Raw genomic sequence first — 22,715 nt, 5'->3', positions numbered from 1 at the left:
TTTCGCAATGGCCATCGATGAGCATTTGCCCATAGTAGAGAAGGTGGCTACATGCACTGGTTATATAACAGTTACACATAGGTGAAAAATCTTTTTGGAGACCTTATTTAAATCATCTCCCTTTGGCCTCGATATCAAAATTTAGATTGCAGTCACTGGCTGGGCCCCACACACTGATGCATTTGTAACATTTAATATTTGCTGGACAATAGGCGGATTAGAGCAAGTTCATGGTGTCTGTCCACATCTCTGAAAGTAATATGATGTCTGGTCCAGCAGTGGGTGAAAGCCAGATATTCACCAAAAAAACAAAAGGCGGCACACGAAATACATTTCAATTAAAAATGTGACGTATTAAACCATTAGATTACAAAGAAATCAGAGAGAGATGAAAGAAACTGTTTCAGGGCAGTAACGCGCCGGAGAGCGCGCAGAGGAGAGTAACGCGCCGGACAGTGCGCGGAGGAGAGTAACGCGCCGGACAGCGCGCGGAGGAGAGTTCATGCCTGGAAACATTTCTTGTATGTTTTTTTTGTAATCTAATGATTTGTTAAAATATCACAATTTTTGTTAATTGAAATTTGTGTGTTGCCTTTTATTTTTCTGTGTCGGTGTGTGACTTGCAATATAAAAAAAAATGTGTCAAATCATGCGTGCACACTGCTTGCGCCAGTATTTTGAGCGGAATATCAAACACTTGAGTCCCATCGTGCTTCGAGAGACACGTTCACATGCGAGATAACCATGCCCCCTGAGCTGCGCACGTACTTAGGGTTACAGATACGTCTAAAATTTATGACTTTTGGGCATATTTTTAACCTACACAAAGTTAAAAAAAAAAAAAAAAAATCACACTTGTCATGTAAGTACCCACTTGGACGCCCGTTACATCCGTATTGAGAATTGAGAGGTGCCTAAGGCTAATGCTACTCTAACTACAGGAGGACATATGTAACTTGCGTCTCTGCGTACTACCACGGGCACAATACTGCTAACCTGTGTGCAACTCCAAATCACCCCGATGGGTTCTATTCAGAGCAAATGCAGGTTCACTAATGCAAAGGTAGAAACTAAACACCCATCATGCATCATCAACGGCCCCCCAAATCATAAACTGTGTGTATAACGTACAGGATACACAGACAAAATGTAATATGAGAGCATGAATATGAGTAAACCCCGCAAGTACAGGACAGACATGGCCGTAATACAGAGTACTACGTCCATATTACAGAGGAATCTCTTACCCACTTACTGTAATAACACAGACTCAGGGTGCTTGGTTCTTAATTAGGTCACTTACCGAAGGAATACCTGAAAGAGATAAAAGAGAAGAAAACTAAATTAGATATGTGGGATACTACATTAAGTCAGATAAAATATATGGAGATTATATATATATATATATATATATATATATATATATATATATATATATATATATACACACATATATACACATATATACACACACACACACATATATATATATATATATATACACACAGATCTGTCACCAGTGACGCCCTATGATTTATTTATGGTTTACTACATAGGGCATTAAGCGGCATGCGGTTAGCAGAAGACAGGGTCTCACCAGAACTCGCCCAGAGGAAGGCCTATTATTCAGCACACGGCTCTCTCGGACAGCAGATGAGCGAGGTCTAGAGGAGACCTCTGGGGAATGAATATACTGCAATGATATACCACGACTCGGGTGGCGAGTATGACTGTCGGAAAAGAGAGCATGCTTCTACATAGGTCTGAGCGATCAGGGTCACCATACAGTCTGTGGCATCTTATCATACCGAAAACGCCGTTCTAACCTATAAATAGAGCACTTCTCTGATTTCTGATTGGTATTAAATCAGATGTCAAATCAGGACAGGTGTAAAATGTAATCAGGTGATCGGATCATGTATGTGATCATCATCCAACCAACCCAACAGTGCCCGGTAGGATCGGATCACTTACCCAAAACGTCTGGACATTTCCAATTTGGACACAACAGTGTAATCTGCGCACGCTTTGTTTTAAAACATTATGAAAACTTAAATTTTCTTCCTTTTTATATTCTGTACTATTTTCTTTTTTTTCTTTTTATATAATATATGAAACAAGTATTTGTTTTGTACATTTCATTTTAAAACAAATCCACAGTTGTCTGTAATTTGGCCCTTACAAGTGATAATACTTTGACCCAAGACATTTCGTGCTGGGAAATACTAAAGCTTTATGTAAATGTAGAACCCGTCGCTGTGTTTGGCTTGACAGCGAAACAAAACAAAAAGTCTGTGTCCGTACGTCAGTACGGAGACACGTCAGTGTTGATGATATCAAGAGAACACTATTAATTAGCTAGACGTGAGTGCACGCCGGAGCTCCCCACTTCAGAGGACAGTTCTTGAACCATGTCTGTCCATCCTCTCGCATTGGAATTGCAATTCAGCCTTTCCAAGACAGACTCTTATTAGAGGAAGCCCTGGAGACAGCAGACAGCATTAGCACTGGGCACAGGATGCTACAGAGATGCTCTGGCTGTTTATAATGAAATGAATCTTTGAAATCCAATCCTTTCTCCCGAGTGCAAGAATTCAAACTGATCCAGACTCCGAGTCAGCTTTCAATGATTATTTTGGTCTGTTCTTCAAATAAGCAAAAGAGTAAAAAAAATAATAAAAAAAAAAAATGTAAAAATAAGACAAGGTTTTTTCTAAGGATAACTTAATGCACGGTTAAACACGGATTCCATGAGTTAAACACATTCAAGTCATTACAAATGTAATTCATTCTGACATTTTTAATCATAAGACAAGTATCGTGGAAAAGAGAATAACACATTTGTGAAATATTAGATTAAAAATGTGGACGGTATTTGGACAGAAGTAAAATTTATCCATAAGACATATTGCCTCACTAAAAAGGGTCATTTGTGAAGGCAGAGATGCAATGCTTTCTCTCCCTCTCTGCCCGACTCCACAATCGCGCGTTTCACGCTTGTTGACAGACACTTTAAATAAGATTTTTCAGTTATAGGAATGCACGTTTGCAAAAGTAAACATGTCAATTCCAAGAACCGCCACCTATGGCTTTACGATCAACCCGTTACTTAAAGGTAGCTTTTCCCTTATAACATTGCTTGTTGCAGCCACATTAATATCTTAAATAAGGGGATATCTTTTATGTCATATATCCCCCTATTAATGTTTTATTTACATGGGTTTAAGTAAGCATATAAATATATAGTCTCGATAGAGCAAAAGGCATCCCATTGAAGAGTAATAAACGTCACGCAACTGCTTCAGACAACAGATCAGGGACTAAAAGGGATTCACGGTGGCTCAGTGGTTAGCACTTCTGCCTCACAGCACTGGGGTCATGAGTTCGATTCCTGACCATGGGCTTATCTGTGGGAGTTTGTATGTTATCCCTGTGTTTGCGTGGGTTTCCTCCGGATGCTCTGGTTTCCTCCCACACTCCAAAAACATACTGGTAGGTTAATTGGCTGCTATTAAATTGCCCTTAGTCTCTCTCTCGGTCTGTGTGTGTATGTTAGGGAATTTAGACTCTAAGCTCCAATGGGGCAGGGACTGATGCGAGTTCTCTGTACAGCTTTGTGGAATTAGTGGCGCTATATAAATAAATGGTGATGATAAGGATTCTACACTCGAAGAACAGATTATCCAGCAAACAAAGATCTCGATTTGGCCTATGGTTGCAGAATCAGGACTATCACTATGGCTATGCAGGTTTCAGCACGGAACGCCCCAATCCGCCAGTTTGTGCAAACTTTTGCTACCATAACAAAAAATATAACAAATACCTGTATTAAAAAAAAAGGGACTTCTGTAGTTCAATCCCAAGAAATTTGAGGTTGAACTACATACCTTAATTCCACCAATTTAAAAGGACTCACCGTATGTCCCTGAATTTGCCCCATGGAAACATTCAGAGATGAATATATAACAACTGCACCGCTGCCATCGCAATTTCCAGTAAGTAGTGGAAAAAAAGCCACATTGGCACCGGGTCAGGAAATGAGCGTACTGATGACATGGGCAGCGCCCTGGCACCAGCATCAGAGCAAGATGAAGAGGAAAGGATCTCATTCTGCCGATAGCCGCATACAGACAGAATGCACCAGTAAATAAGCACTGATCTAACATGTTTATTTCTGATTTTCTTTTTCCCCCCCCTTTTGACTTTAATTCCCCTTTAGTCCAAAATTTGTAAAGCTTTCAAAATGCTGTCCACCAATTTCACCCCCATGTATACATTTTAGGTTATATCCACACTTAACCTTTAACGATCTGACCAGGTGGCTAGTATAAGTTACTCCTGGTTTAAATTCCAGAAAAGATCCTAGACCAGGGCTACATGGCTACAGACGCCCGAGGGCCAGTGACAGGACAGATTATTTGGATATCCCTGGTGACAGACGGGTGTGTTTATGGAGTAGTCATTGTGTGTTTATTTGGAACATAATACACAAATTAGATTATTTACAGTAACACACCCCTGCTGTTTATTATTAGAGATATAAGAAAACAATTCGGATTTATGCCATCTGTATAAAAGTTGTCGTCCTTCAGAACTCTATGGGGTATAATTACTAAACTGTGGGTTTGAAAAAAAGTGGAGATGTTGCCTATAGCAACCAATCAGATTCTAGCTGTTATTCTGCAGAATGTACTAAATAAATGATAACTAGAATCTGATTGGTTGCTATAGACAACAGCTAAAAAAAAAAAAAAAAAAAACACCAAATAAACTGGTGATCTTTTGGATTACGCAGTCTCTTTTGTGTGTGCATTCACAGATCTCCCTACTGCTTAGTAATTTTCAGCACTCTCCTTTTTACTCACGTCTCTCTTTTTCTCACTTCTTCTCTTTTTACACTTTCTTCACTTTTAATCTGCTTATATATCACTTTGTCAGATTTTCATTCTGTCCCTATCTTTTCGCTCTGTTTATCCAGACACAGGGATCTCTCTCAGCGGTCCTGAGTATCACACTGCTATCCCTCTGTCACCCCCGGCAACCACCAACCACTCCCCACTGTCACCCCCGGCAACCACCAACCACTCCCCACTGTCACCCCCAGCAACCACCAACCACTCCCCACTGTCACCCCTGGTAACCACCAACCACTCCCCACTGTCACCCCCCGGTAACCACCAACCACTCCCCACTGTCACCCCCCCCCCAGTAACCACCAACCACTCCCCACTGTCACCCCCGGTAACCACCAACCACTAACCACTGTCACCCCCGGTAACCACCAACCACTAACCACTGTCATCCCCACAGTTACTTCTCCCTCCAGGAAGCTTTTTTTTTTTTTTTTTTAAATCTTTATAAACACAAATTAAATTAATAAATAAAAATCATATAGATACACCTCAGGGTACTCAGGTTTTGGGGTATCACAAACATACCCCTATGACATCTACCATCCATGTAATTTGCAAAACAACCACCCCCATCTCTCAAAATCACCTCCAACCTGACAACTTCAGGGGGTGCATGGACAGCCCCCTAACCTTCCGAGGGCTGCACATCACCCTTAATCTCACTGATAAGCTAAAACAATACACCTATTTGTAATAACATATCAGCAGACATTTTAAACAAGAGTTAAGCTGGGTACACACTATAGAAATTGCGACCAACTTTTTATGCCGATCGATTTTACATGCGATCGATGTTCCGATCGCTCGGTCCATGGACTGCATACACACTAGCCTTGTTTAGGACGATAAAGGGAAGAGCGGACGTCCCTTTAGCGACTTTTTACAGTCATGTTGTCGTGAGCGATGACTGTAATTTCGTACTCACTGTTGTGGATCGGTCGGAAGTTTATACACACTACACAGCGGAAACGAGATTGGAACGAAAATATTAAACGGTACGACCAACCAAATGAGGCGACAATCGTCCATTTGGGCAGACTTTCGACCATCGTGTAACTGTACACACTGACCCGACTTTTGAACGTATGTCGGCTGTTTCAGCCGATTATTGGACAAAAACAGTGTAGTGTGTACCCAGCTTTACAAGCTATAAACAAACAAATCTGACAAAGCAGGAAGCAGCTGGGAGCCACAGATGAAGTCTCAGAGGGCCACGCCATTGCCCTTCCCGTATAAACTTGCCTTTTCAGATAACGCAGCAATTGATTTGGCAGAAATAATCTCTGCGGCCGCTAACATTGTAATCGTCTGATTGGCTGCAAGTTGTTCTAGCCCCGCCCACTTTATCCCTGGTGTGTCTCCGCATTCCAAATTTTGAAGAGTAGATGCAATAAGTGCTCTTGCCATAATGAAATCCACCTAAAATAATACGAGGTCTCATAAAGGCCATAGAGACGATACTAAACTATAACAGCTCTTTCTCCAGACAAACTTTAAAACGGTCTGGATGAATTTGAAATAATTCTAGAAGCACTTTGCTTCCTGGGGATAAAGTTTATAGCTCACGAGTTTCACTAATTGTAGGGAAACTTCTTTCATATTTGAAAAAAATTGACGTTGCCCATTCGCTTAACAAGAGCCAATCATCCCGGGCATTGTAAAACTAAAATATCTACGGTCAGAAAAAAAAATAAGTCACAGTGTCTGTGATTTTATACGGCTATCTGCTATACAGCTTATTTCTAATCACTGTAATTTTCTAAATAACTCCAACACTCTAAAGTGTCTAAAAAGAACCCGTGTACTTTATTGGAAGCAAAAAGGCCAAACGTGGAATTATCCTGCAACAGAGGCGATCCGCTCTTCACGATGTTATTAAACAAAGGAAAGCGGCTTAGAATATGGCGTAACTTAAATGCTTCTATCCCTATACCTAAATGAACAATAAATAATTAGGGAAGGCAATCTATGACCCCCCCCCCCCCCAGCATACAATTTCCAGTATATTTATGTTATAGCATTATTAACCCATCATGAATTGAGGTGCACCACATGACTGATATTAACACACAGTAAAGCCAGACAAGGCAAATCTACAGACAATGGTAAAGAAGGAATTAAAGGAAAATTCTACCCAGCGCCAGCATTTCGGCTGTAATGAGCTTACACAAAAGCCAGCCTATTGCGGCTATCGGTGGCACACCTATCTGTACTGTATTGCCATTGGGCATCCTAGCTAACCACCAGCTGAAACAGCCAATCACAATAAAACAGGAAGGAAGGAGGCTGTTCTGACAACCGCACCATGAAGACGGTTGTCAGGCGAAACTTTTTTCTGCAATACAGATAAATCTGACACCACGTCATGCCCCCCTTTATATCACATATACATGAGGATACTCCACCATACAAATACTGATAGTACTGTGTCATCTTACAGGTCAATACATAATGTTAGTCAATTTCACCAAAAATGACGGTTTAAATTTACACTCTATCCTTCCCTAATGCCAGTGGCAATCTATGCAAATGAGCATGCAAATACACAGGCACAGTGTAAAACAGATATGACCTCTGCCTCTGTAGCATTCAGGAGAGGACTGACAAAAGAAGAAACCCGTATTCACCAGTTCCTAGGAACGTAGATATTTGAAAGACACTCCTATACTCTACGTAGGTGTACTCAAGGGCAAATGAGAAACTAGAGGCTGTTATATATGGTTTAATACAACGACCGTGCACATAGAGTGTTCGTGTGCTGTTGTTTCATGACCTGGATTTATTTTCATTGATAACTCAAAGCACCATCGCCCGACACCATAAAAAGCACTCTCTGTTAATTCTTTTTTTTTTTTCAAAGTTGTACAGTTACGTGTGTGCAGTATTATTCTAAGACAAGTAATTAAATAAGTCGTTTAATTGGGAATAGAATCACTGTCAACATCCCCACCATCACCCATGATGATGGTGGGGATGTCACAGGATAAGAAGTGAGGGAGCCATGCAGAGAAGTAGTAAGTGAATTTACTTATGCTTGATCAGTTGATGTGGCTCTGAAATTTAATTACATCTCTTTTACATTAAAATGATCAATATTTTCACTGACTGTGTAAAAATATACCCACAATTTGACCTCAGTCCCCCACAACTGGGTAGTCACAAGGGCCATTATCAACAATTATTTATATAGCGTTAGCAAATTCAGTAGTTCACAATTTCCCGACGCAAGCGCCCTTTTTTAACGCGGTTTTGTCCACATGTCACCACCTCATCATTCTTCTCCATCACCTCATCCTTCATTTTCATCGCCACATCTATCCAGATGTCTATCCAGACACAGGGATCTCTCTCAGCGGTCCTGAGTATCACACTCCTCTCACTCTGTCACCCCCGGCAACCACCAACCACTCCCCACTGTCACCCCCGGCAACCAACAACCACTCCCAACTGTCACTTCTCCTTCAAGAAATATATATATAATTTTTTAAAAATCTTTATAAACATTTTTAACAATTAACAAATTAAATTAACAAATTAAAAACATCTTAGTATACCAAATTTCAGCCCTTTCTGATTTTTTTTTTCCACACACACTAAGAATTTAGTAGGTCAGTGTATAACTCCGCCCAGCAGGTGGCGCTGCAGCTTGGTTTTATTTTTTCCACACACACACACAGACAGACTAACACACGCCACTAGACATTTATATTATAGAGATATATATATATATATATTAGCCCCGTTGCTAACCAATGAAGTACCATCAGCTGGAGGGATCAATACAGAATCAGCCAATCAGAAGCTGCTGAATAGCGCTGCTAACAGTCATCATCACATTCACCAGCCCCCAGCACCCACAAAAAATACATCCTAAAATTCCTCCATATACTATTGTGTTGCACTTATGTGAATATGGCCTTGCTGTACTCTGTGTAATATATCCAGGAGCTGTGTATTCAGCCTCACTGCCTGGTGAGGTATAGAGATGACATCAGTACAATGCATCATAATAGTCCCATGCAACAATGCAGCCCCCTGTATATAAAGGTCACCACTCCTGCTGCTGGGTTAGATATTGAACAGGAAAAATGGAGAGAGATATACAAAAGAAAAGTCGACTAAGGAGGATGTGGGAGACCCTAAGGGGTAAAAACACCGAGCCGGACCCAAAATATCTATGCGTCAACGGCAGCCACACATACTATGACAAGTATGAACCTTGGACACCCCGCAGGGGAAATAAATGGTGGCAGCTAGGAAGATACAGATGCACAAAAACCAACAAGAATAAGGCGGAACTGCAAGAAGATCCCCAGGAGATAGCGCTAGATAACAACAAGCAAGACTATCTGTCCCCTCCAGAAACTGCCTCTAAATACCAGCACCTTAGTAAGGAGGAATTGATCCAACTAATACTTGAACGAGAAGGAGGAGATGAAGAGCGGGCAGCCCATCTACGCCACCTGGAGAACCGCGTGCAGGAGCTGGAGGGATATCTGAACCAGCTCCTGCTACGCGTGATGACGACCGCTCCAGAACTGCTTGGGACATCTTTCTAAATAGAAAGAAGACCTCTCGTTTCCCTGACCTCGGCCTGGTCCCTACTTTGCCAAATTAAAGACATTGTACTTTAAATTTCTGTTGCTGCTTCCTGAATTTGCTAGGAATCATAAGATTTATAAATTAATGTCATTTATTAATTGATATGTCATTTGTAATTCAGAGTTGTTTGGTTGATATCATCAACATTATTTATTTATATAGCGCCAGCAAACTCCGTAGCGCTGTACAATTGGAAACAAACATTAATAAGACAATACTGGGTAATACATACAGACAGAGAGGTAAGAGAACCCTGCTCGTAAGCTTAAAATCTATAGGTCAATGGGAGTTTGAAACACAAGGGCACGTGCTACATCATATTGCACATTGGACCAACTAGAATGCAAAGGTAAAAGGATTGAGTGGGCTGTGTGATCAGTCACACAGCAATGTTGGTCAGAGGGTTGTTGTCTTGTGTTAGCTGTGTAGCGAGTGGTAATAGGGTAACCTAGGGAGATTAAGATGGTGGTAGAAGAATATTATAAGCTTGTCTAAAGAGGTGGGTTTTCAGAGAACGCTTGAAGGTTTGAAGACTAGAGGAAAGTCTTACTGTGCGAGGGAGGGAATTCCATAAAGTGGATGCAGCCTAAAAAAAGTCCTGTAACCAGGAATGGGAGGATGTGATGAGAGTGGAAGAGACGCAGATCTTGTGCAGAACGGAGGTGTCGAGTTGGGAGATATTTTAAGACAAGTGAGGAGATGTATGTTGGTGCAGTTTTGTTAAACAAAGTAATATTATTTGCAGGAGGAGTTTATACATCCATTAATCATCTCCAAGTGGGGTCCGCTCACCTTTAGTAATAAGTTAAAACAAAACACTTAAAGAAAGAGAGGCCTACCTGTAATAACATGTAAGCAGGCATTTTAAACAAGTGTTACAAGCCATAATAAACTTCATCATAAAACAGGACGGAGCTGGGGACCCAAGGTGAAGGCTCTGAGGGCCGTGTGTTGCCCACCACTGCCCTTCAAGGTGAAACGTGTATGGAAATGCAGAAATTGATTTAGCTGAAATAACCAATGAATATTTCACATTCTAGGAAGCACAGGCTCTCTTACTAAACAGCACTAAATCAGGCCTATGTCCCTGCTTCACCATACTATGTTACCCAACGGTGATACCGAAAGACAAAAGATATATAGATCTCAAAACCTGCAGGAAATATAGTACAGAGAATAATCTGTCAATACGCACCACAATATCGCTGTCAACGTCAGGCAAATGGGCCAGAACATTATAGAGTGTGTTGCCTGAAAACAAGCATGTTAGACATGTTAGAAAGCATGGCGGGCAGGTGACCTCTATCTGTGCCCTGTCATCTTCCAAGCGCGGTGTTGGGTTCCAGTGGTTCTCCAATAGACTGGGCAGACCTTGTCCAATCTCCCCACCCACGTGCCATCCTGTTGATCTACATCAATTCCTTTGTTAAAATAATGCACAATTTACATGTCGGAGGTATTATCGCTGAAAATCGGGATCAGCTAAACTGAAATAAGTGGAATTAGGCGGGTAACTGGAGGAACAGTCACCTGTTTATATCATCTGCTTCCTGATGGCAAATCTTGGCCGTCTCCTATAAAGTGATCGTCTTTTAATATACAGTATGTATGACGAAATTGCACAATACACACACACTTTTAATTTGCTGAGAGTATAATCCAAGATTATTTTGAATTAAATCCCAATTTATTTATAGTGTCAAATATTATGTAGCTCTTCTTGATGCGTTACAAATGTGTTTTAGGAGATTAATGCCCTTTATTCTATTGTTACAATACAGTAAAGAAAAAGTGGAGGTGTTGCCCATAGCAACCAATCATATCCTAGCTATCACGTTCTAGAATGTCCGAGGTAAAGGATAGCTAAAATCTGATTGGTTGCTATGGGCAACACCTCCACTCTTCCTGTTTAGAAGGTTGGATAAATCTACTCCGGTGTTTGTTTTGCTTTTGATAATGGGACGGTTTAATTTTTTTTAAGTCTGTTACTGAAATCAATCATGTAAAAAAAAGAAATAATTTAAGACAAGAGTTAAAATTTGCAATGAAAATGTTTAATAACATTTAGGGGGAAATATTGCTTTTATGCATATATTTTTTCCTTAACAAAATATAACACTTGTTTTCAGGCCACCTCTGGCGCACTGGCCAATATTACGATCATCATCAGCATTTATTTATATAGCGCATCAATTCCGCAGTGCTGTACAGAGAATATTTGTCATTCACATCAGCCCCCGGCCCATTGGAGCTTACAGTCTCAATTCCCTTTCACAGACAAAGGGGTATATTTACTAAACAGCGGGTTTGAAAGAGTGGAGGTGTTGCCTATAGCAACCAATCAGATTCTAGTTATCATTTATTTAGTGCATGCTACAGAATGACAGCTAGAATCTTATTGGTTACTATAGGCAACATCCCCACTTTTTCAAACCCGCAGTTTAGTAAATCTAGCCCAAAGTGTTAATTTCAGAATGTAACTACAACTATATACCGTAATGTAATTGTTTTATATGTCCTAGATATTACTGTGCTGCAAATATAGTGAAGATTGAGAATGAGCTGAATATATTAAAAAAAAAAAAAAAGCTGCATTCTATACATTGCATGTCCCAGACTAGTCTGTGAACTTTGCACCTAATGTCCGTATCATACAGTACTTCAGTTCCAAAATGCAATCACAGAGCCTCATAGCTCCGAAACGTGTGTGGTGTAGGCAGCATCGATGTCAGACAGCTGTTTCCCGTTGATGCCCAGGCTCGGCAGGCCCATCGTGGTTTTAGAGGGGGCAGGAAGCAAGCTCAGAATGGTAGTAAATGAAAACTTGTCTGGTTTTCTGGATTCACTTTATTGTGGTTGTGGAATTCTGAGATCTGGGACACTCGCTTCTGCAATTACAAGAACGGAATTAACCCCTGCTTGGATGGCGTGGAAAAAGTTCCCACAGAGTGATGGAATTTAATTCACGCTCTATAAAAGGAGAGGGGGGGGGGGGGGTATGGTTTCCTTCTCCAGCTAGCTGGTCCATGAGACAGAAACATGGATAAAGACCAGTTGGCCAACTTAATCCTTCTTTTCTCAGGATAGAACTGTGTTTTCTGTTCCAAGCACCTACTATTCAACCAGACAAATCATATTTTATAGGACGACTCCTGAGCTTTACCCACTATCGGCTGTACATTCACCGTACAATGGAAAATAATCTTGTCTTCAATATTTTTCAAACCCATGTACTTAAAATGTCTCAATCATCTCCCACTTAATAATTTGTAAGATGAACACACAGAGATACACGTTTCAAATATCGATGAAACAAGGCAGTTATTAAAAAAAATAAGTTATATTTGTTGTTATTTTATATCACAGCGTTAATTCTGCGTCTGTTCTTAACGTCACTCTCAACTTACATTTAAGCAAAATTTTATTTTAGTACAATGATCCTTTAAGATCATGTATTGACTTTTAGGCCAAAAAAAAAAACGTACAGCTCTCCGAAACGGACCACAATACCCTAAAGCCTGGGTAACCAAAGTGGGGCCGGACAAATACCTGATATCAGGCCGCCATGACGCCAAGATAATAAAAGCTGGCATTTAGATCATACCCGCCAACTCTCCCGGAATGTCCGGGAGACTCCCGGAATCCGGGTCAGTTTCCCGGAAACCCGGGAGAGCGGGCAAGTCTCCCACATTCGGCAAATACCTGGGCAAAATAATGCGATTCGCGATGAATCGCGTCATTTTCGCCTCGCATCAAAACATTTTCAACACGTTGGGGTAAAATGAACACGATTGGCCGCGCCACGCCCCCGCCCTCCAGTCACGCCAACAGTCCGGGATCTCACGGACTTCAGTGCCTAAAAGTAGCCAAGTATGATTTAGATTTTACAAATTCTAATTTCGGTGCTGTGATCAGAACCTGGCGTTAATGAACAGCCGTTGACATCATTGCAATTACATCTTGTGTCTTCTGTTCCTCGTGGCATTGGAAGAGAAGGGAGGAGATGGGCAGAAGTAATTCTTCTTTCTGGTGTCCGCAGCAGGAAAAGGAGGAGGAGACAGCCAGGACGGGCCAGCAAGTTACATTGTAGTTGACGTGCGCTGTGGAGCGTTTCAGGCTTGACACTGCTGGCCATGCTGAGCATAGCATGCAGAACATGGAGCAATGATTATTACAATGCATATATGTATAGATTTTTATTTTACAGGGCACAAAATATAGTACGCTGGTTTTTGCTTGACACGGTATGATGCTCATTGCTGGGCATGCTGTCCAGAAGTTATACAAATGGATATTCACTTAAGAGAAATACAGGCAAATACTCTTAAATAAAACAACCCACAAATAGGCATAGGTATTTCCCTGTAAACTAGGTTCTTATGAATTAAGGGGCTCCCTAACTTTTGGTTCCAAATTATTGAATTAAAAATTATTTAGGACAGGCTCACTACTACTTCCACTGTCTATGCAGCCAACGATTTTGCTAGCAGTAGTTCTTGTCTGGCTACACTTGCTTTAAAATAATCCATGCAAGATCCTCTCCACCGCTGAGCCCCGCTGCCGGCAAGCCATTGCATGCACTGGGCATATGTCAGTAAAGGTCGGAGGTCTCCCAAGCTGTGACTTACGTCTTCTCCCGTGTAGAAGACAGGTGGAGCAGAAGCAGCCGTTATGGTTCAGCTACTTATATGAGTGTATTTTGGCAGTAGAAGGTCTAGCGGTAGTTAGTTGGGAAGGAGGACCACAATATTGGAACAAGTTTTAATATAATCCAATGTTATTTCTTTCTATAAATACTGTGCTGCTTTCCATCATTACTCCATACGATTATTTTACTTAAGAAAATAATATGCTTTAAACAGAGAATAAAGCTATAAGGTCTCAGGAGCTAGCTCTTCATTCATTTAAAAGGAGTTGGAGATGTAAATTCTAAAAAAAAATTTAAATTTGGTTAATTAATCCTAGCAAAGTCCAATACGTCTAGCTCGGTGGCTCAGTGGTTAGCACTTCTGCCTTACAGCACTGGGGTCATGAGTTCAATTCCCGACCATGGCCTTATCTGTGTGGAGTTTGTATGTTCTCCCCGTGTTTGCGTGGGTTTCCTCCGGGTGCTCCGGTTTCCTTCCACACTCCAAAAACATACTGGTAGGTTAATTGGCTGCTAACAAAATTGGTGTGTGTGTGTGTGTATTTAGACTATAAGCCCCAATGGGGCAGGGACTGTTGTGAGTTCTCTGTACAGCGCTGCGGAATTAGTGGCGCTATATAAATAAATGGTGATGATGAACGTAACGTTGCTAGGCTCAATAGACTAGAGTGTCTATTGTTATCGTTTTCTCAGATACGACTGTCCGTCTACAAAGATCCGAACATAAGAGCATAAAAACAGATTAAACATACATGTTAATGCTTTGCCAGGTCCATCATTGAAATAAAACACCAACTCCTCCAAATTTTGCCGTGACCTCTTTTTCCAATGAATAGTTACAATTAAAGATCAAACGGAGATGTTCTCATAACAGCTGGGTAAGCTAGGATATACGATAATAGCAAACGCTGGCGACAAAAAGCATTTTTGTCCGGGAGTTCTGTAAATATGTAAATCTGTTTCCAATTCACTCGAGGATATGTAGTGTGTTTTGTGGTCCTTTAAATGAGAGAGGTGTTGCTATCGTAGAAGTCTAATACAGTTTATGTGGAGGATATAAGACAGTTCTGTACAAATCACAGATCCCACGGAAAGGTAAAAGTCCTAATGACGGAGGTCAGAACTATACTAAATTCCACACAGAAGAACAGTAAGATTGGGAAACTTTCCCATAAAAGGAAGAACAATGAAAAGTGAATTATCTCATTATGTTCTTTGCCTTGCCAGGATCCCCTGCCCAATACTCCAGGCACCACCAGGCGTACTGGTGCCTGATTTGGTTATCTCTGCAAGTGGCCACCGGCCAATGGTTTCCACTGTGGAAATTGGCCTTTGTCAAGTTATGCAAACATCAGATCAAGGGATCTGCAGCTCAAGCGGGGCTTTTTAATTCAGCTTGTTCCCCTAGGGGGGTAAAGTCAAGTCAACATTAAAAATCCACAGACATTCTGATGCATTAAAGAGCCCACAACACTAAATAATGTCAGTTATCCACTACACATCTAACTGAACTACCGCTTCCAATGTTACGACAGTCAAGGCACTCAGCAGCTCAACTCCATTGTCTTACTACTTGAATCTCTTCTAACATGTGATCAGTGTCATCATTTCCATTGGCCCATCCTTTTTCTAATGCAACTTTGGGGATTGTGGTCTAAAACACGATACGGTAAGGGCTACTGCTTTGGAGAATAAGCCATAGCAGAGGAAGGGGGTAGAGAGAGGTTCTCCTATATATATATGCAGACAGCCGTGCTAAGAACACATGTTCACTTGTGATGAGTACGATTAAAGAACACACAACTACGTTTAAAATTGGAAAAACCCAATTAAGGCAAGAAGAATGAAGGAACACTCAGATAGAACATTGCACGTTTTTTCCTTCCGTAATTTTTCAGACTCTCCCCATATTCCTCTTACATCAGTGTTTGTTTTCCGCTTGTACTTAAATTCTGTAACATGCTTTGCAGCAATAGGAATGTGACAATACTTGCAGAACACGGAGCTGCTAATTAGACCTCCCATTGTTTTCCAAAACATAAATACAGGACAGTCCCGTGACACAATATTTGCTCAGCTCAATGTAGTCGCGTAACTCTGCCAACGACAATGGGAGTGCTAGATGACTGTTCTCACTAACCCTGGTAGTCTTAAGTGTATTCTGGAAAATAACCGCCCATTATTACTAACTTCAATGACGACAGAAAACCAGGCCACATGGAAGTCCTATGCCTGACACTGCTAAAGATCCCGTCAATAATGGGACAGCACGGTGGCTCAGTGGTTAGCACTTCTGCCTCACAGCACTGGGGTCATGAGTTCAATTCCCGACCATGGCCTTATCTGTGTGAAGTTTGTATGTTCTCCCCGTGTTTGCGTGGGTTTCCTCCGGGTGCTCCAGTTTCCTCCAACAACCCAAAAACATACTAGTAGGTTAATTGGCTGCTATCAAAATTGACCCTAGTCTGTGTGTGTGTTATGGAATATAGACTGTAAGCCCCAATGGGGCAGGGACTGATGCGAGTTCTCTGTACAGCGCTGCGGAATCAGTGGCGCTATATAAATAAATGGTAATGATGAATGCCAGGGACGTGTTCTACAAGTACGAGGTAAGAGACCATCATGGCTGGAGGTCAGCCGCCATTGTAAACCATGTTTACGCCTAGTACAGCGATGGACAGCAGGTGTCCCTCCGAGCCTTCTCAGCTCATCCCCGCTGGTCAATTCGATTGTCTCTTTTATGCCCCCACCTCTTATTATTTGCTTGTGGCACCAGCTTTTATTCTGAGATTAAAAGGTAATGCGCTGTCCTTTTTGAAGGTTAGAGGGCACTTACGGCCCTTGAAAGGCATCAGGTTAGAGGTCTTTGAGGCCTGCTCGTGCGGTCCTGCTGTCATCTTCATACCGCCTGATCATCATCCCACAGACTTAGATCTTTATCGGGCATCGGAGTTGTTTTTCAGGCTATACATGCTGTTAAACTGGGCCGACTGCCCCGTACTGGGCACTACATCGCAGCGTGTATGGCCGGCATTCATGTCAGATGGTCCCTGGCACTAAGGGAAGGGGATAGGAAATGCAATTAATAAACAAAGATCAGTTTTAATCACACATAGAAATACACAGATCCTGAAAGCTGAAAGCGTTGGAAAGGATCGTTACTATGGAAATGTAGGTGATAATTTGCTCTTTATCCTCATATAGATTTCCTTTAATCCTTCTGCGTTCGGCTGTCAGGTTAACAGCGCACCCTTTGGCTGCCGGAGCGTGGGAGCTGCCAGTGGATCGCCAGCGTTCTGGAAGGAAGGTTGGAGAGGAGACGTGATCCTGGCTTTGAAAACGATCCCCTTCTCCCTCCAGTGACACAGGAAGCCTCTTCCTTTACAGGAAGGATGACCCCCTATGAGCCCTGTACATTGACTTTAAAAGCCTCCGAAATAATCTGCTTCCCCTTTTGTTTTCTATCTCCCAGTCTGTGAAAAACAAGAGTAAAACAAAGACTCGTCTGTGTGCCGGGCCAAGGAGAAGCGAGAGATAAAAGGGGGTAGAAATGGGCAATTAATGGAGTACATGACCCTGTGCGCTCAGTCTGTTCTCCGTCTCTGTGTGCTGTGTGCGTGCTATGTGTTATCATGTATATGTATGTCCTGGGAATATGTGCATGGTATATATATATTGATCAGTCTTTCAAGGTGGACAATAAAAGATAGTTGTTGGCAGCATCTCAGGGGCCTAACGGGGTCTCCTCAGTTTATTTAGGCAGCTGGTCGCAAATCGGGCTTAATTTACAAAAAAAAAAGCTGCGTGTACAAATAGCGTTTTCTCGCTAATATTCCCAGCCGTAAACATCTTAAGATCCGTGCAGGTCTGTACCGGTAGCATATGATCCCGATCTACTCGCACGTCACAGACACTTACATCCCATTTGCTCCCGTGTTTTTAACCATATGTTTTATGTGCAACAATCACATTAACTATTAGGCATCAATAAAAAAAAAAAAATAATAATAAAAAAAAACAAAAACCTAATACAGCAGAAAAAAACAACAGTCATCATCCGCTATTTGCGCCCACCCCTAACCACTTGTAAATAATACATCTTCTTCCCGGTCCGCATCTGTTGGCAATTGTGCAAAATCTCCCCTAGTTTACCCTGCCTAGGTTACAGCACCCCGTACCTCTCCAATCGCAGGCCGCTGTAAGAGCTGCGTCACACAAATCTACATGGGCGCATAGGCAGCTGCCCGCACAGCAATGTCACACAATAAAATTGGCGCAGTACACAGTAGCCATCTGCCGATTGGACATTAAATTTGCAGTTAAAGTATACGCATCGCCTACACACAGCACAGCCATATTGTGGGCTGAACAGATAGGTTGACTGTGAATTCACAAGGAAGAAGTGATATCAGTGAGGCATGAGGCACTTCCAGCCTCACGCCTCAGGGAATTCCCTTGTTCCTAGTGAATTGATAAGATGCATTTTCACAAATGACCCATCTCACAGAAGGACGGCCTCTACTGTATGTACAGCATAATACGTTCCACACTGTCCCCCGTACATACAGAAACTGTGCAACTGCTCAATGGACGCACACAGCCAAAGAAACACGACCTATCATCATCACATTTATTTATATAGCGCTGGCAGCTTTACAAAGCCTACAAAAATGTGCTATGTTGCTTTAAACAGTGAAGCGTGAACTCTTACTTATCCTTTGTCATAACAACTTTGTTTCCTCAAAAAAAAAAAAAAAATGCAGATAATACAGAAATTGCTCACTGCATAATGCCATATTTCCCTTATAAGATAGACTGTGCTCTCCTTTACCCACTTACATGTCATACTCTCCTTTACATCGTTATAGAACCTTCTTTGCTCTTAACGCACACAGCACACTATTGCGCACATTGAGAGATCATTACTGAAATATAAAATTTGTTTAAATGAATAAATTTTCAAATGCAGGATTCCACAGACAGAGCACTCTTAATTAGCGCCCTTGGCACCAGCCAATGCTTGCTTGAAGGTGCGCCGTATTCTCATAATGTAATGTATGCAAGTGGACGAAGATCAGCACAAGGCATGCTCTGTACGCACGTGGTCTGCTGTCTATTTAGGCCGATAGTCCTTATCACACAGCGGTGATTGGCAGGGGACCAGGCATTAAATACCAGGCTGGTGACTGCTCCTAAGGGGGTTCTAGGATCCGGGAACTGATACGGAATACAGGCATAGAGTAGTGGCATGTGGGTACGCAGAGGGTGACAGACATTTAGTTATAGGATAATACAGGAGGATCAGGCTTTGGCGGAGAAAGCGTTTTCAATACCCCATAACTAGAAAAACATTTGCGTTTCCAGTACCCCTGCCCATTGTCAGATAGATGCCCAACAGCAGCTGTGTAAGGTCTACTTTCCCAATCACCAGTGCTCAAAGTGGAAAATCAGGAGTAACGGTATGGAAAGTGTAAGCAAAAGGAATATGATAGTTTTACAATCCAAACACTAGAAGTGGTGGTATAGCATAGCACAATATATATATATATATATATATATATATATATATATATATATATATATATGTACATATACACACATATACACACACACATATATATATATATACCAACTCAGTTCACTGCCCACCGTATTAAAATACTGAATGTTAGCGCCGACGCCTGGGGTGTCGAGAGCACCGATTGGTCAGTTGTCGCAGCATCCACTCAGTGCTCTCAAAACTCAAAAGTATCGGACTTTCGGGATTCTCCTGCCTTCTGCAGACAACACAGATCATGCAATTTTTCTTGTAACAGGATGGAGGGGTGGGTATTATTTAATGGTGGGGTATAGTTCTTCTCCAATGTTCTGCTTCTTGACCCAATGTCTGGCTGTAAAACTTCATAACCTAATACCTCAGAAAGTGTCACCAGAGATCCTGAATAAAATGCCCACCCCCACCTACATTGTGCTGTAGGACATTGCAGAGTTATATTAAGTTCTCTCTAAGCAATGAAATACAGACCGTCAGCGCTCGTTTGCATTTCTTAGAATAAATGACAAAAGGGCTGTTGTAATTGACTGTTACAATCCATGACTCCTCTGACTTTCAATTAGCCAGGGGAGAGCTAGAATCTCCGGACTTCTGTGTGCCCCCCAGGCTGTAAAGTATTCCCTTATACATACAAGTCAATGTAACATTATGGGGGCTAGTCTCTAACAAAGTGCAGGTAGCGCACAGCGGCCGGACCGTTCCCATTGTCTACCTCGCAGTAACTCACTACCGCACACAACGAATAACCCCGTCTGACATTACAACTTGCACAATAATGTATGTTCAAGGCTATAGAAAACCAGAGAGCAGCCAGACGAATCCCACCTGCGCCCAGCCGAGCGTGCGCTGTCAGAAGCAATAATAAAAGCATTCAGGCGATACAGGAACAGCGATATGAAGCCTGGCTCGTAAGAACACGGGACCGGTGAGGTGTCAGTCAGCTGCGCCCTGTGTAAGGGAGCGGAGCTGTTCTTATAATAAGACAGGAGTGATCTCTGTGCTGGGATATCCTGATAAAACTGCCCATCACGGAGAGGTGCGTTACAGTGTATGAACAATAATAATGTACTCTCCTCGCCGCTGACCCGTTCAGAGTGTGTAATGAAAGGCGCAATCATGCACCAGTGAGCCCCAGAAATGAGAAGATTTCAATTGGGTTTCCACCTAGAAAAAATAAATAAAAAAAAAAACTAATTTCCTGTTTGGTATATCCCTTGTCACAATGGGTGCAGGCACTGGTCCTGGCTGGGAGCAGACTGATGTACTAGCTGACTCTACCTGCAGAAGATTCATCAAACCTTCTGAGAAGGAATAGTGGAGGTGTTGCCCATAGCAACCATTTAGATTCTATCACTTCCTACAATATACTAGATAGATGACCGCTAGCATCTGATTGGTTGCTATGGGCAACACCTCCACTTCTCCTACCCCAAAGCATCACCCAGTTGAACGGAAGTGCCATTGTGTCAGTCTAGCTGTTTTGCCTACATTATACGTTCCAGTAGGCAGTGGAAGCCATTGAATGGAAGAGCATGTTGGTGTTTGTAGTTCAACAAGCCCTAACACCACCGGCAGGACCTACCAGTCAATGGCTGCCCGTGTGTGCTGGAATATGAAGCTCCACAATAGCAGAAGAAAAAAGAAAAAACATTTTAAAACATAGTGTAACTTAATAAAACAGCAAAATCCTTAGATCACTATGTGAATATGAATTAAAATATCTCTTTGTTGCAATCCAGTCAGAAATTTATATAATATCAGTAGGAGAAAAAAATAAACAAGTATAATAAATTATAATTATATATATATATATATATATATATATATATATATATATATATATATATATATATATATATATATATATATATATATATATATATATATATATATATATATATACACACACACACATATACACACACACACACACTGCTACAACTGCTCGCTACACGCACTCATCATTGAAAGACTAACATGGATCTCCCAAAGCCAATCACAAGCTAGCATAGGAAACTGCTTGCACGTGTTTGGGACTCTTGGTCACTTCAGGTTATTCAACGGTGGGTGCTCTCCTAGTGAGCAGTTACGTTTGCTTTTATGGGGAGCTTTCCTCCTATTGGATTACAAAGATGAAAGAATTCCCCATTGGACTACTTAAAGACCGAGCACTGCCCCTCAGAGTGATTAGCATATTAGTCAGGTTGATTAGCATGCCGGTCTACAATCTGTCACAGAATCCAATCGTGGTCCTAGCGTGAGATCCTCCAACTGCTTTTAGGAAGGAGGAGAAAGCAGCTCACAGCAAACACAAAGATGAGGCGGAATCAAAAGCCACCATGGTTTATTGATGCACTTACCATATCTGTCCCACGCTCACTAAAGAGTGGTAGAGAATCCAGAGTGTGGCCATCAGGACCATGTTGGCACATCCCGATAAAATAATGTAACCCGAAATCACCAGGCCGACCAGAGCCATGTTGTCCAAGTGGGTGTCCATGTGAGACCAGTCTAGGAGCCAGAGAAGTGTGGGCGCGTGGCTGATGGCATCCATGCCCACCTTGGCTCCAAAGTACCGCTTGATGTTCTCTAGGTGTAGCTTGCATGGTAGTAATCCCCGCTCCCCAATCAGCTGCTTGTTCTGATGAAAAGCCACGAGGAACGCCACAACTGCAAGAGACACACACAAGTCACTGGAAGGTAAATCTACGTCTGTACAGCAGTGACGGGCATCCTAATACACATCAGCGGCCACGTGGGCTGTCATCTAACCTTCCAAAGGACCACACATCACCTGCTCTCAGTAATAAATTTAAACAACGCATTCAATCCTAGAGAGACACACCTATCTGTAATAGCATATCAGCAGGCATTCAACATATCAAGTGTTACAAGCTATAACAAACACACCTTACAACAAAGCAGGAAGGGGATGGGGGGCCGCAAGGTAAAGCTCGGAGGGCCGCATGTTGCACATCACTGATGTACAGTGTTTATA

The 22,715-nt window shown here is 41.9% G+C and overlaps 1 protein-coding gene across 3 annotated transcripts in view; it reads right to left on the bottom strand.

Annotated features, from left to right (window-relative positions):
* Positions 1–22,715, bottom strand: part of LMF1 (lipase maturation factor 1) — a 227,528-nt gene that overhangs the window by 190,396 nt on the left and 14,417 nt on the right. For 2 of the 3 annotated variants that reach the window (XM_075179270.1, XM_075179268.1), the window contains exons 2-3: positions 22,078–22,387; positions 1,304–1,314 (exon numbers count right to left, since the gene is read on the bottom strand). In XM_075179270.1, coding sequence (XP_075035371.1) covers positions 1,304–1,314; positions 22,078–22,387 — 321 coding nt within the window. The other variant, XM_075179271.1, reaches the window with a different exon arrangement.

This window comes from Mixophyes fleayi, chromosome 7, assembly GCF_038048845.1.
Source record: "Mixophyes fleayi isolate aMixFle1 chromosome 7, aMixFle1.hap1, whole genome shotgun sequence".
Lineage (NCBI taxonomy): Eukaryota > Metazoa > Chordata > Amphibia > Anura > Limnodynastidae > Mixophyes > Mixophyes fleayi.
This window is presented reverse-complemented; position numbering and strand designations above follow the sequence as displayed.